The sequence below is a fragment of the Centroberyx affinis genome, unplaced genomic scaffold, assembly GCF_046629955.1.
Source record: "Centroberyx affinis isolate AG114_WGS23_722 - 3 ecotype Tasmania unplaced genomic scaffold, CSIRO-AGI_Caff_v1 ptg004149l_1, whole genome shotgun sequence".
In the NCBI taxonomy this organism is placed as follows: Eukaryota; Metazoa; Chordata; class Actinopteri; order Beryciformes; family Berycidae; genus Centroberyx; species Centroberyx affinis.
The window spans coordinates 178,113-189,223 of NW_027281915.1; the positions used below are offsets into that span (position 1 = coordinate 178,113).

Below are 11,111 nucleotides of genomic sequence, written 5' to 3' on the forward strand. Positions count from 1 at the left end.
GGTCTTATAAAAGTAAGGTTTTTCTAAGTTTTATTAAACCAGGCAGGCCACCAATGAAAAACAAATTCTTGGTCTATCTTAAAACAATGCAAACATTTTACCTTTAAAATCCATTTGAACCACAGTTTAAGCTGTCAAATATTGTATTACAACAGCTTTCATCAATAAAATTAGGAATGAAATAATGCCTTCACTTCTATGTTTTGGCTTTTTGTGGTGGCACTACCCTTTTGATTATGTTTGGATTCAGGAATGAGACTTTAAAGCATCTAGCTTTCAGCATTTAGCTGATGGTCTTATGCCACACATTGGCTAATCCCTGGTTTACTGTACAGGTAGGTAAGAATAGGCATGCTGCAGAACATCTATGGGATCACAGTCACCTGTAATGTTTTTATGAACATATAAAATCAGCCATGAGAAAATAGTTTTTATTGTAATTGGAATGGAGGCATGTTGGGACAACATGGTGTAAAAACAGGGCAGAAAAAAATCACTGTGGTATTACACAACCACAGCAGGGTGTGGTTACATACAGTTTAACTCTTTCATGACCATTCATTCAATAGACTGACGCATTGTGCTCCACAGTGGAAACCAAGGTGTAACTCAACTGTAAAATAGATCATAAAACAAATCCTACAAACACATACCGATCACATGAGCAACACACAGTTCACATCCACTGATGATCAGGTCTCTACTCTCTCTGAGGGCCTTGATACATGGGCAGGCTTTTGAGATTTTACATTCACATTTTAGCCATTTAGCTGACATTCTTACACTGAATAAATTCCACCTCCTAAATCACCCAACGTTTCAAGCAACCAATATTAAGGAGTGAAAGGGTTAAAGTCAGTACGGTTTAGTCACTGTCTTACATTATTATCTTTGGTCTCTTTTACATCCATCTATGATACCATGAATGAGACATTCTTGCACAGAGAATACAAAGCTGTGTATTACTTGATTATATCCTGTATAAGGTGAAAAATATGACATTGACAGCTGACAGCTTGTTTTCACCTCATAGAGGAAATGATTAAAAAAATAATAGACTTTTGTCATGACTCATCCCTGAATTATGCGGCTTCATCATGACTCATGGTGATAAGGACAGCAACACCAAAATGATCAAAAAGTTCCACAACTGCAGGACCAGCATTAACAGAGCTGGCAAACACAATTTCAGCATATTAGTTAGTTTTTATTGCACAATTCGCTATGGTTTTACTGATTTAGAAGTTGTGTTTGAATTTCAATTGAACAGACAAAGTTACATTTACTGTTGGGTGAAAACCTCGTAACGCAGAGTTTGGTGACTTTCATGTTTTAACTTCATTTTAAGGATTTCACGCTGCTCTGCGGGTTGAGGAAATTCAAGCTAAAATCGAACAACATTTTACAAGGTTTTCACACGACAACGGCGACTTGCACATTACATTCCAAAAAAAGCCTTTACAGATATGACCTCTTCATGCTTCAGAATCCTAAAAGTGACCTAATACCTAATAAAATGATATCCAGCAATCTCTCAAATGAGAAATAAACACTGTAAAGACGTTATATAAACAGCAATCTCTGACACATATCTTTGAGTGCAAGAAAAAAACATGTCAAGGCAACCTTTTATATTTAAAGGAATGTAACAACACTGAAGGCACTCAGATACTCAGTGCTGGTCTTCACTCTGACTTGTGAGTGTGCTGTAGAGCCATAAAGCGGTGTGGGCTCTTGGTCCAGTCCAGCACCAGAACAACAGACCGGCCTGCTATCAGTCCTGGGGATTGCACAAAACAGCATTCCAGCACAAAAGTAAAGAATATAATTAAGTATTTTAAGGAATATATTTTCACTGAGCTGATAAAGCCAAGAGGTTTTACAGCACAGTTGTGACTGCAGTGTTTCCAGGCCAGCACAGGGGCTTGCACACTTTTCAAAGCTAAGGATCCTCAAATTGATAAAACTGATTTGAGAAAAATTCTCCCAAGTGACACCTCTGTAATATAATTTTTTGTTATAGACATGACAGAGTACAGAACCTCATTATTGCTCTCACTGAATCTGTCATGATATCTATGGTAAATATAGCTATGATAAAAGTTCTCTTATTGTGTGTATTCTAAAATGACAGTTTTAGACCTGAGTCATAGTGCTTTTGAAGGCTTTCACTCCAAAATCACATATATTCATACTGGGGAAAAATACTACTTAATACTTTAAAAATACAACTGATTATATCATCGAAATGTTATTGTTTTGCAATCAAAGGCCTTAAGATAACTTTTCCATAGTCTTGCTTTCATGAGAGTTTTACTCTCATACTAGCAGTCATTTTGTATTGGTAGGTATCACATATCCAATTTTGGAATGAAACTCTTCAATTCTTCGTGTCAGGCGACCTGTCATAGAAAAGCACACTGAACTGACTTTCAAATGCTGCTGTGATTGTCTAAGCTCTCTGCTGCTCTCCTGTCCAACCCATCTAGAAGTCCAAGTCAGTTAAAATAATTGCCAGGTCATTTTGTTGGAGGGAGACCTGAGAATTTCTCGTATGGCTTTTCCAGGCAGCTGCCAATGTTATTGGTTTCTAATGAATAAAAACTCATACAGACACAGGCAATGCAGGACTACTGTGAAGGACACCCTCCATACTCAGTCTTCCCAGGATTTTGTTGTATTTCTTTTCTTTTCATTTTGACCAATTTGATTTTGCCACAGCTTTCCTCAAATTTGCAACGTTTTCTATGTACATTTATAGTAACTATGTGGGGATTTGCAAGTCAAAGGACAAAGTTGCAATGATTTGCTTGTTGATAAGTGCTGCTGTAAAATTGCACTGATTTACTAAAATTGCGGTCCGTGTCATTGTCTGGATGGTTAATATGCAAAAAACAACAAAAACAGAAATCTGAACAACTGTTCATTTTGAGAATAATGTTGTGACGGCAAAATCCCAAACACGTTGAAGGACTGGGTCGAGTTTTGATCGGTTTCCTTGTCCACTTGTCTCACCCTGACTGTTAACAGGGAAAGTGACAGCTGACCCCGAGGTCAGCCTCTAGAAACGTCACCCTGCTTCCTCTCCTTGCTGATGTTTCCCTGCGGCCTCATCGCTCGTAGCTGTCAGGGCGTCTGGGTCTGGCAGGTGTCTGACGGCGGCGTGTCGATCTTGGCGCTGAGGAGAGAGCTGATGTAAGGCCAGATCCTGTCTGTCTCTGTGCCCGAAAACGTGTGCAGGATTCCCTTCGACCTGAATGGAAGAAATAAGAACAAAAGTTGGGTTAAAAAGTACGATTTTGATTGATTGATTGATTAATAGATTGCACACTAAGCTACACATGATTATAGTAATGTGTGAGTCTATATATGATGATATATCAAGATTAAGATTAAGATTAAGATTAAGACTGAAGGGGAAATTTGGGTGTTCCAGCAGCAACTGGCAGAACAATGCCAAGGCAGTATAGGAAAGGTAATAAAAAAAATAGTACAGGAAAGATATAAGGCAATATAAATATAAAACTATAAAACTATGAAGGCACAGAAACTATAGATCATATAAAGTTAAACATTTGGGTACAGATTTGACTGAATATCTACAGAATTAACTGCCATTATACAATAACACACATTGGAAGCAATCAATAAGATTACTGCCTGAAGCATGAGATTAAATCCCACTAAAACTTTCTCTGTATCCCCCTGTCAGGCTTCCTTCTGTCCCAGGCAAATGGACTGCCCAGTCTGGTAGGGGGGTGTGTACTGACTTGTACAGGTCTATGACGGGCTTGGCCACATCCTTGTAGTGTCTCAGTCTGGCCACCAGGGCCTCTGGCTTGTCGTCGTCGTGCTGGACCAGCGGCTCCCCGCTGATGTCATCCCTGCCCTGGGGAAGGCACAACACTGTCACGCACGGCACGGCACAGCACAGCACAGCACAGCACAGCACAGCACAGCACAGCACAGCACAGCACAGCACAATGAAGCTAAACACATGACAACACAGAACAATAGCATAACACTGGGCATTACAACACAACACAGGACATATCCAGCATAAGTATATAGCATAACTGTATAAGAAAAACCAAACTAAATTACATTACATTATTCCAGCCTTTTGTCTCTGACCTGATTCTCAAGCGAATCAATGCATGAATCTGAAGCTTGGAGTTAAGACTTGTGAACTCATAGACTTATATGTTCTGAAGACTACTTGTAAGATTCAGCTGGTTTTGGAGGTACACAACAAGTCTTTCCTGGGCAAAGGCACATGCCATGTACCGGTGATATCCTGGTGTCAAATTCACCAGGATATCGCCGATGTCACATGCCATCTCCTCTTTCTCTCCCTTCTTTTCCCGTCTCTCTCTTCTGCGTACTATCTAATAAAGCAGCGATGCACTTGTAGCGTGGTTGTTGTGAACCGTGCTCCAGTGTCCCAGCGGTCTCTCGGTCTGACAGCCAGCTTGTAATTAGTGGTACTCATTGATTTCAATGAAGAATGCTAACAGTGCTTATAAGCCATTTTTAAATAACCGTGACAAGAAAAATATACAGACTACGACTTTGTTGTGCAGCAGGGTGGGGTAGTGAGGAATTAGACTGAGGATCTGGGTTCAAGCCCTGCTGAAGTGTCCTTGAGCAAGACCCTGAGTCCCTACCAGCTCCAAGGCTGCTGCTCTGTAGCTGAGCCTGACCTCTGACCTCGCTGTGGAGGAGGACAAGCATAAAGACCGATTCCTCCTCCAGGGGATCGATAAAATATCTTAAAAAAATGTCTAAATGTCAAAGCATCCCTCAAAGCGCTTTAAATCACTGTAACTGTAATGTCACACGTGGAGTTTCCAGACCTGGACTCGTGGGGGGTTGAAGCCCATGTTGTAGACTCTGCCACTGGCCGGGTGGACCCAGCGGTCGCTCAGTCTGTCCTTCAGCGTCTCGTAGGGGATGTTGAGGCTGATGACCAGGTCCGGCTGACACATGCTGTTCAGGGCCTGGGCCTGCGCTAGGGTCCGGGGAAAACCTGGGAGAGAGCAGCAGGTGGACGTTATCTTTTCAACTGTATTATATTGTAGGCTGTCTATTTTACACACTTTTTCCTATACCGTCTTTTATTGTCTGTAACCAATCTGATGTTGTAAATGTCAACTGTTCCACTTATATTGATTTTCATGTTATCTCTTCTCATATCCTAATATAACAGATTATTTAAATTTGTGGTAAGAATATTCTGAAGCCTTCCCTTCGAATTAGTTTTTTACAAGGCTGCACCCTATAGGTGCAGCCAAGACTAGGCAAGACAACACCTAAACCATATTTGTGCCTGATGAAGAGCCTGTGTGAGCATAAAACATTGAGTTTTTTTTTTTTATGAATATTACTGAGAGCATAAACTAGTGTGTGAGTTCTACCCTCTTTCTTAGATTATATTTAGATTACATTTCTGTGATTACATTACATATATATTACATTTTGACTGCATTTCTGTGATTAGATAACTTATATACAGTATTATAAATAATAAACAATAATAATAATGTGGTACTTTTTGCTTGCCCTCCTCCACAGGTATGTATGCTTTTGGTCTGGTCCTCAGTTTATTGCTTACTTTATGTATTGGACAAGAAACTGACCGTGGCTCTGTATAGTCCTTTATGGTAAATAAAGGAATGTTAACTCCCTCTAACCACTAGATCACTCTGCTGCCCCCAAATGAACGAGAGGAATGGACAGATCAAAGGTTGAGAAGGGGGAGAGACCGAGAGAGAGAGAGAGAGAGACAGAGAGAGAGAGAGAGTTAGAGTACAGAGTTTGTGTATGTGTATATTGGGAAGGTAGGGGTGTGTGTGGGGTGTTGACACAGAGTATGGGTGTGTAAATATTGTGAGAGGGAAAGAAAAGGGAGTGAATGTGAGTAAGCGAATGACTCATACTTGAATGAAATACATTTAAAACCAGAAATGTGAAGAACAGTTACGAATACCCTTTGCTCTCTCTCTCCTGCCACGGTCATGAAATGTCACACTACAGTTACCCGATACAAAGTAACATGAAAGATGATGAGCTGAGATAAACACGTTGATGTGTGTGTGTGTGTGTGTGTGTGCGTGCGCGCGTGTATGTGTGACCTTGATTTGGGTGCTGTTTTCTCTTTCTGAACCCGCACTACATGTTTACTAATGCTAGTCATGTGCCAAGAGACCATGTTTCAACCTATCTCAAGGACAGACATCAGGTTTAAACCACTTTGTTCCATCATTGTTTGGCATCTGTCTTGAAAATAGCAGATAATATTTAACCTGGAAAAAGACACATTGGTCTGTTATTTTTTCTCCTTCTCAGAACGTCTCATATATTACTAGCAGTGTGAGGAAAAGCTTGCACCGAACCAGTACAAGTAAAGCAGCCTGTGTTCAAGCCTCTATAAAACTTCCAATGATGAACTAGTTAAAACCTCCAGTAATTAGACTGTTGTGGAACTATTTTTTATTTAATGTATTTTATTAATTTAAGTATTTACCTTTTTTCTAAGCAATATTCGCCCAAACTCAGTTGGAAATGTACTGACATCAACAACAAAACCTGATGGGTAGCTTAGACCAGTATAACAAAAAACACATAGATCTCCTATAATCCCTTTCTGACACATGCACATTGATGGCATGCAAGCTTTCCCTTTGCTCTGCTAAGGTATGTCTGTTTAATATACAGTGTGCAACAGTAGAGACCTTCTGCTATTGGATTCAGTACCTTGATGAAACCATTATCTATAGATGTATTACAATGTAGTCCTGTTGTTTTGCATGGCTCTATGTATTATGGGAATTATTGAGGTTAATATAGCCTATTTTCTGCTCACCTAATTCAGAGAGTGATAAAACAAAAAAGACTTTTAAGACTTTTTAATTTTTGAAAACACTAACCCTAACCCTTTTTAAAAACAACTTTTAAGACTTTTTAAAGACAAAAAACACAGATAAAGGTATCATAGTGGATCAGTGGGCTGAGGTGCAAACCATGCACTCTCACTATGGGTTCAAACCTATCTAATGATCTTTGTCAAATGTGTTCACCTTGGTCCCCTCTCTCCTTCTTATCACTCTGTACACTAGTAAATCAAAGCAGAAACACCATAAAAACATCCTAAAAAAGTAATAAATGGGATGTTTATGTAGTTTTCAGTGCATGGACCACCTGTGGGATGTCTCACCTGGTCCCCTGAACCTGATTTGAGCCCTACTGCGGTTCTTACCGTCCAGCAGCCAGCTGTGGCTGTTCAGCTGCTCCAGTCTGGGCAGCATGAGTCTGGTCATCACATGGTCAGGCACCAGCAGGCCTCGTTCTACGTAGTTCTTCACCAGCACGCCTGCCTCTGATACACAACACACAGGTCAAGATAGACAACACATATCTGTGATAGATGAAGAAAGATGATAATCACCTGCTTATGAGATTTAAAACTGAGATAAACTGTAGGAGTGATAAAAACACTCATCTTGGCAGCATGGATATCTTAGCACCAGTGTTCATCAGCTTGTTCATGTAACTGTTATCTTCTTGAACATCATCTATCTAGTGCTGGTGAACTGATTAAGATCCAGGTCACAGGAACCATATAACCTACCTGTCACCTCCTCTACATTTAGGAACAGGACTTCTAAAATGGTAAAAAAAGAAAAAGAAAAAACTAAACTGCATTCTTAGGTCGTATCCGATATTGCAGTAAGGAAAAATAAGGAAAGGCCACTCTTCCTTTTTTGAAAGTATTATTCAAAACACATTTAATTACCATGAATGTTTTGACGAATGCATGCCAAGTCATTGAATTCATTCAACAAACAAGTTGATTGAATTCACTGGTTCGTGAATCCTGAAAATTATTTTAGAAGCCAAAAAAAGCTGAAGTTTTAGTTACTGTATCAAGCAAGGCACAATGGTGAAACATTTCAGTAATGGCAACCAAGCACATATGTTTTTACTTAAGCTCTCCGGCGCTGAACTCAAATTTCATTAGCGGTGTACAAAGCTTGGCATATGTTGTGAATAAAATGAATTCCAGTTGGGTAGCTACAATGTGCAAGAGACACTTAAAGACTCAATGGTGTAAATGGTAAATTTTGGAAATAATAACAATAAAAACACTAATACCAAGCTGTAACTGGAACACTGAATTTCAGTGGCCACACGTTTCCACTATGGCCTGGGACAGTTCTACAAGTCTAACAAGTCTCCTCCCAAAGACAGAAATCAGAGAAAGAAAATCTGGTTTCGGTGTCATCTAAATATCATGTCGCTTCTTCCTTGTTTTTGAATGGAAGGATGGCTTTGTTCACATGCAAATGAGCTTCTTCTAATAGTTGTAATAACAGCTCTGGACCAGGGAATGTACATATTAACATGATACAATTTCATTATGTCATATTTCCCATCTGTTAATTTCCCTTTCTGTTAATTTTCAATCTATGTGACAATTACTATTACGACTAGCCTACTATTGCCAGTACTACTACTACTACTGCTACTACTGGTATTACTAGGCTACAACCACCATTACTACTACTTTGACTACTTCTAATAAAACTACTACTGCGAGTATTGCTACTACTATGACTAGTACTATTATTACTGCTACCACCAACTATGACTACTGCTTCAACTGCTACTTGCCAGTTCTACTATAACTGGTACTACTGCAACTATTAATGATATTACTACTACTACTACAACTAATAATAATAATAATAATGAAAAAGTCATTAGATATTCATACATGCAGGCTAGAAAAATGACACATTTCCATCAGCTTTTTCCTGTAGGCTAGTTCCTCCTGTTGCAGATGTTGTACTGATGTTGAGCTGTAGATATGCAGCTGTACTCTACCTGTATTTGCTGCTATGCTCTCCCGCAGATAGTGGCCACTGGACAGATACTGCAGGCCAAAGCTTTGCGCAATCCTCTCGGATATGGTTCCTTTCCCCGATCCCGGTGGCCCCATGATAGCAGCTCGGAATAATTTGGCCATGTCTTCCCCCAAAAAACAAGTTGCTACTGCAGAAACCTATGGGACGCACAAATGATTGCTCTTTTTCCTCATAGGGCTTTTGCACCGCGAGAGAACAAAGTTAATTAGCCGTTAATTAAACTCTTAATCAGTGGCATGCAGGAGCGATCTAACGAAGAGCCAAAGCCCGGGTAGCTGATAAACTGATATGCTCTTACCAATATAAATTTCAGCTTATCTCAGGAATCTGCGGGTCTCTGCTTCACACTGAGACCGTTCTCTGCGCACATTGGGGCTATCCAGTACACCAGAGGCTCTATGACTAAGATCAAGTCTTTTCTTTTTTCCTCCAGCTCCCTCACGGACACATTAAGCTTGCCTACGTCTTTAAGAAGAAAGACTTTTCTCTGCGAATGAATGAGGGAGTCTCCACAACGCCCTATTTTTCTGCCCACATCATCCAGAAAAAATGCGGATGACTGCGCAGGAACGTCGCAGGGTAATCTGGTTACTGTAGTCTTTTATATACACTAGGCTTAGTCTGTTACTGTGTATCATATTAATGTCCCTTTCGGAAGAGAACCACACATTTTTATACGGACTAATATCACAGAGAAACTGTGCGTCCTAGGAATATTACAGGATTATTACAGGAATACTGATAGCATAGGTTAGATTAAAATACCAGTGAGATTACAACAGTATTTGACGTTAGGACAGTGTGGGAATGTATATGTTGTAGGTTTCTCTCTCCCCTCTGTTTTCTCTTCACCTACAGTGTAAACAGTGATGTCCACTTCTGTACCAAATCATATCCAATAAAAATGGCCTTCACAGATCGGGGTGTATTTTCATTTGCATCTCTTTAGTTAAAATGTATCTATTTGCATCTATTTGTTTTAAATGGCCATTTTAATTAGTCTCATATTCAGTCTTACATTTTTATTTTTCTTCAAACAAGTGAAACTTTCTGCCCGTGGCGGGTAATATAACCTCACTTCCTGTGAAGCTTCCCTCGTTCCAGGAATTTTCTAGAAATAAAAGTGTCAATATCTTGACCCACGGCAGACTGAGATGGGTCACTCCACTGGTGATGATGTCACCAGGTACAAGGAACTTATTGAAATCGTATTTTGCATTGGGAACGAGTGCATTTATCAAATTTTTCCCACTTTTTTTTTTTATGAGATTTTAAGAGGCGGTTCTAGACTAAATGAACTGGCAGCTATAATATGCACTGTATATCCAGCTAATTGGTTAATTGGTGGGCTATTCCGGCATTCCACCACTTGTTGACAGCATATGGATCGGAGCATCGGAGCATTTATCATAGTCTGTGTTTTGAATGGGTCTGCACCACTGGCAACAGGCGCAGAAAAAACACACGAGACGCTGTCATTCCGCGCAATATTTGCGGACGGGAGGAATATAGTGAATGTACTTGTTGCAAGCCATACGGCGGCGGCATTGTCCCAGAGCTGTCAAATACTGCGCACAGCCTTCAGCCTTCAGTCAGAGGAGAAACCACACTAATCCATCAGGCGAGGCACTCGGAAGATTTACCATTTTTAACAAAACTAGTTTTTTGCCTCCATACCCGGAAGCCTGTTTTTTTTTTTTTTCAATCATGATCATTTTGTCACATGGCTTTGGAGATTTCAATAACAACAAAAAATGGCGACAATCACGTTGCTCTGTGTGGTCTTGCTGCGTCATTAAAAATATTCATGTAAACACGGGGAATTAAACGGGAGATTTGCAGGTAAGTGAGGCTAATATTTGTCATATATTTAACGGCGACTGAATGTAATTAAAAAAATAAAAGATTGTTGTTTGGATCCTTGCACAACATGCTATTTGTTTTTACCTAGAAAAGGGGTGTGTATAACGCTGGGCGTTAACGTTTGGCTGCACAATAATAACATTCAAAACGATATCATTGCACTTAGATGTTGCCTTTTAGGCTTTTTAGAACAGGCATGTTTAATAAACGCAGATACGTATTATGTAATGATACCAATAACGGCATGGTTTAGGTTTGCCCAACTTTTGTTTATTTATAGAAAACAGCAACAAGCTCGGGCACCGTGCAGAATTCAAATCT

At 39.8% G+C, this 11,111-nt stretch overlaps 1 protein-coding gene across 2 annotated transcripts; it reads right to left on the bottom strand.

Annotated features, from left to right (window-relative positions):
• Positions 1 to 415: 415 nt before the first annotated feature.
• On the bottom strand, positions 416 to 9,381 carry ak4 (adenylate kinase 4). 2 transcript variants are annotated; one of them, XM_071542668.1, is made up of 6 exons: positions 9,226 to 9,381; positions 8,887 to 9,064; positions 7,259 to 7,378; positions 4,857 to 5,029; positions 3,771 to 3,889; positions 416 to 3,253 (listed from the first exon to the last, which is right to left on the bottom strand). In XM_071542668.1, the coding sequence occupies exons 2-6, from the start codon at positions 9,026 to 9,028 to the stop codon at positions 3,127 to 3,129; spliced, it is 681 nt and encodes a 226-aa protein (XP_071398769.1). In that variant the 5' UTR covers positions 9,029 to 9,064; positions 9,226 to 9,381; the 3' UTR covers positions 416 to 3,126. The 2 variants fall into 2 exon arrangements, with proteins under 2 accessions (XP_071398769.1, XP_071398768.1); XM_071542667.1 differs by having other exon boundaries at positions 8,887 to 9,381.
• Between the last annotated feature and the right edge of the window lie 1,730 nt (positions 9,382 to 11,111).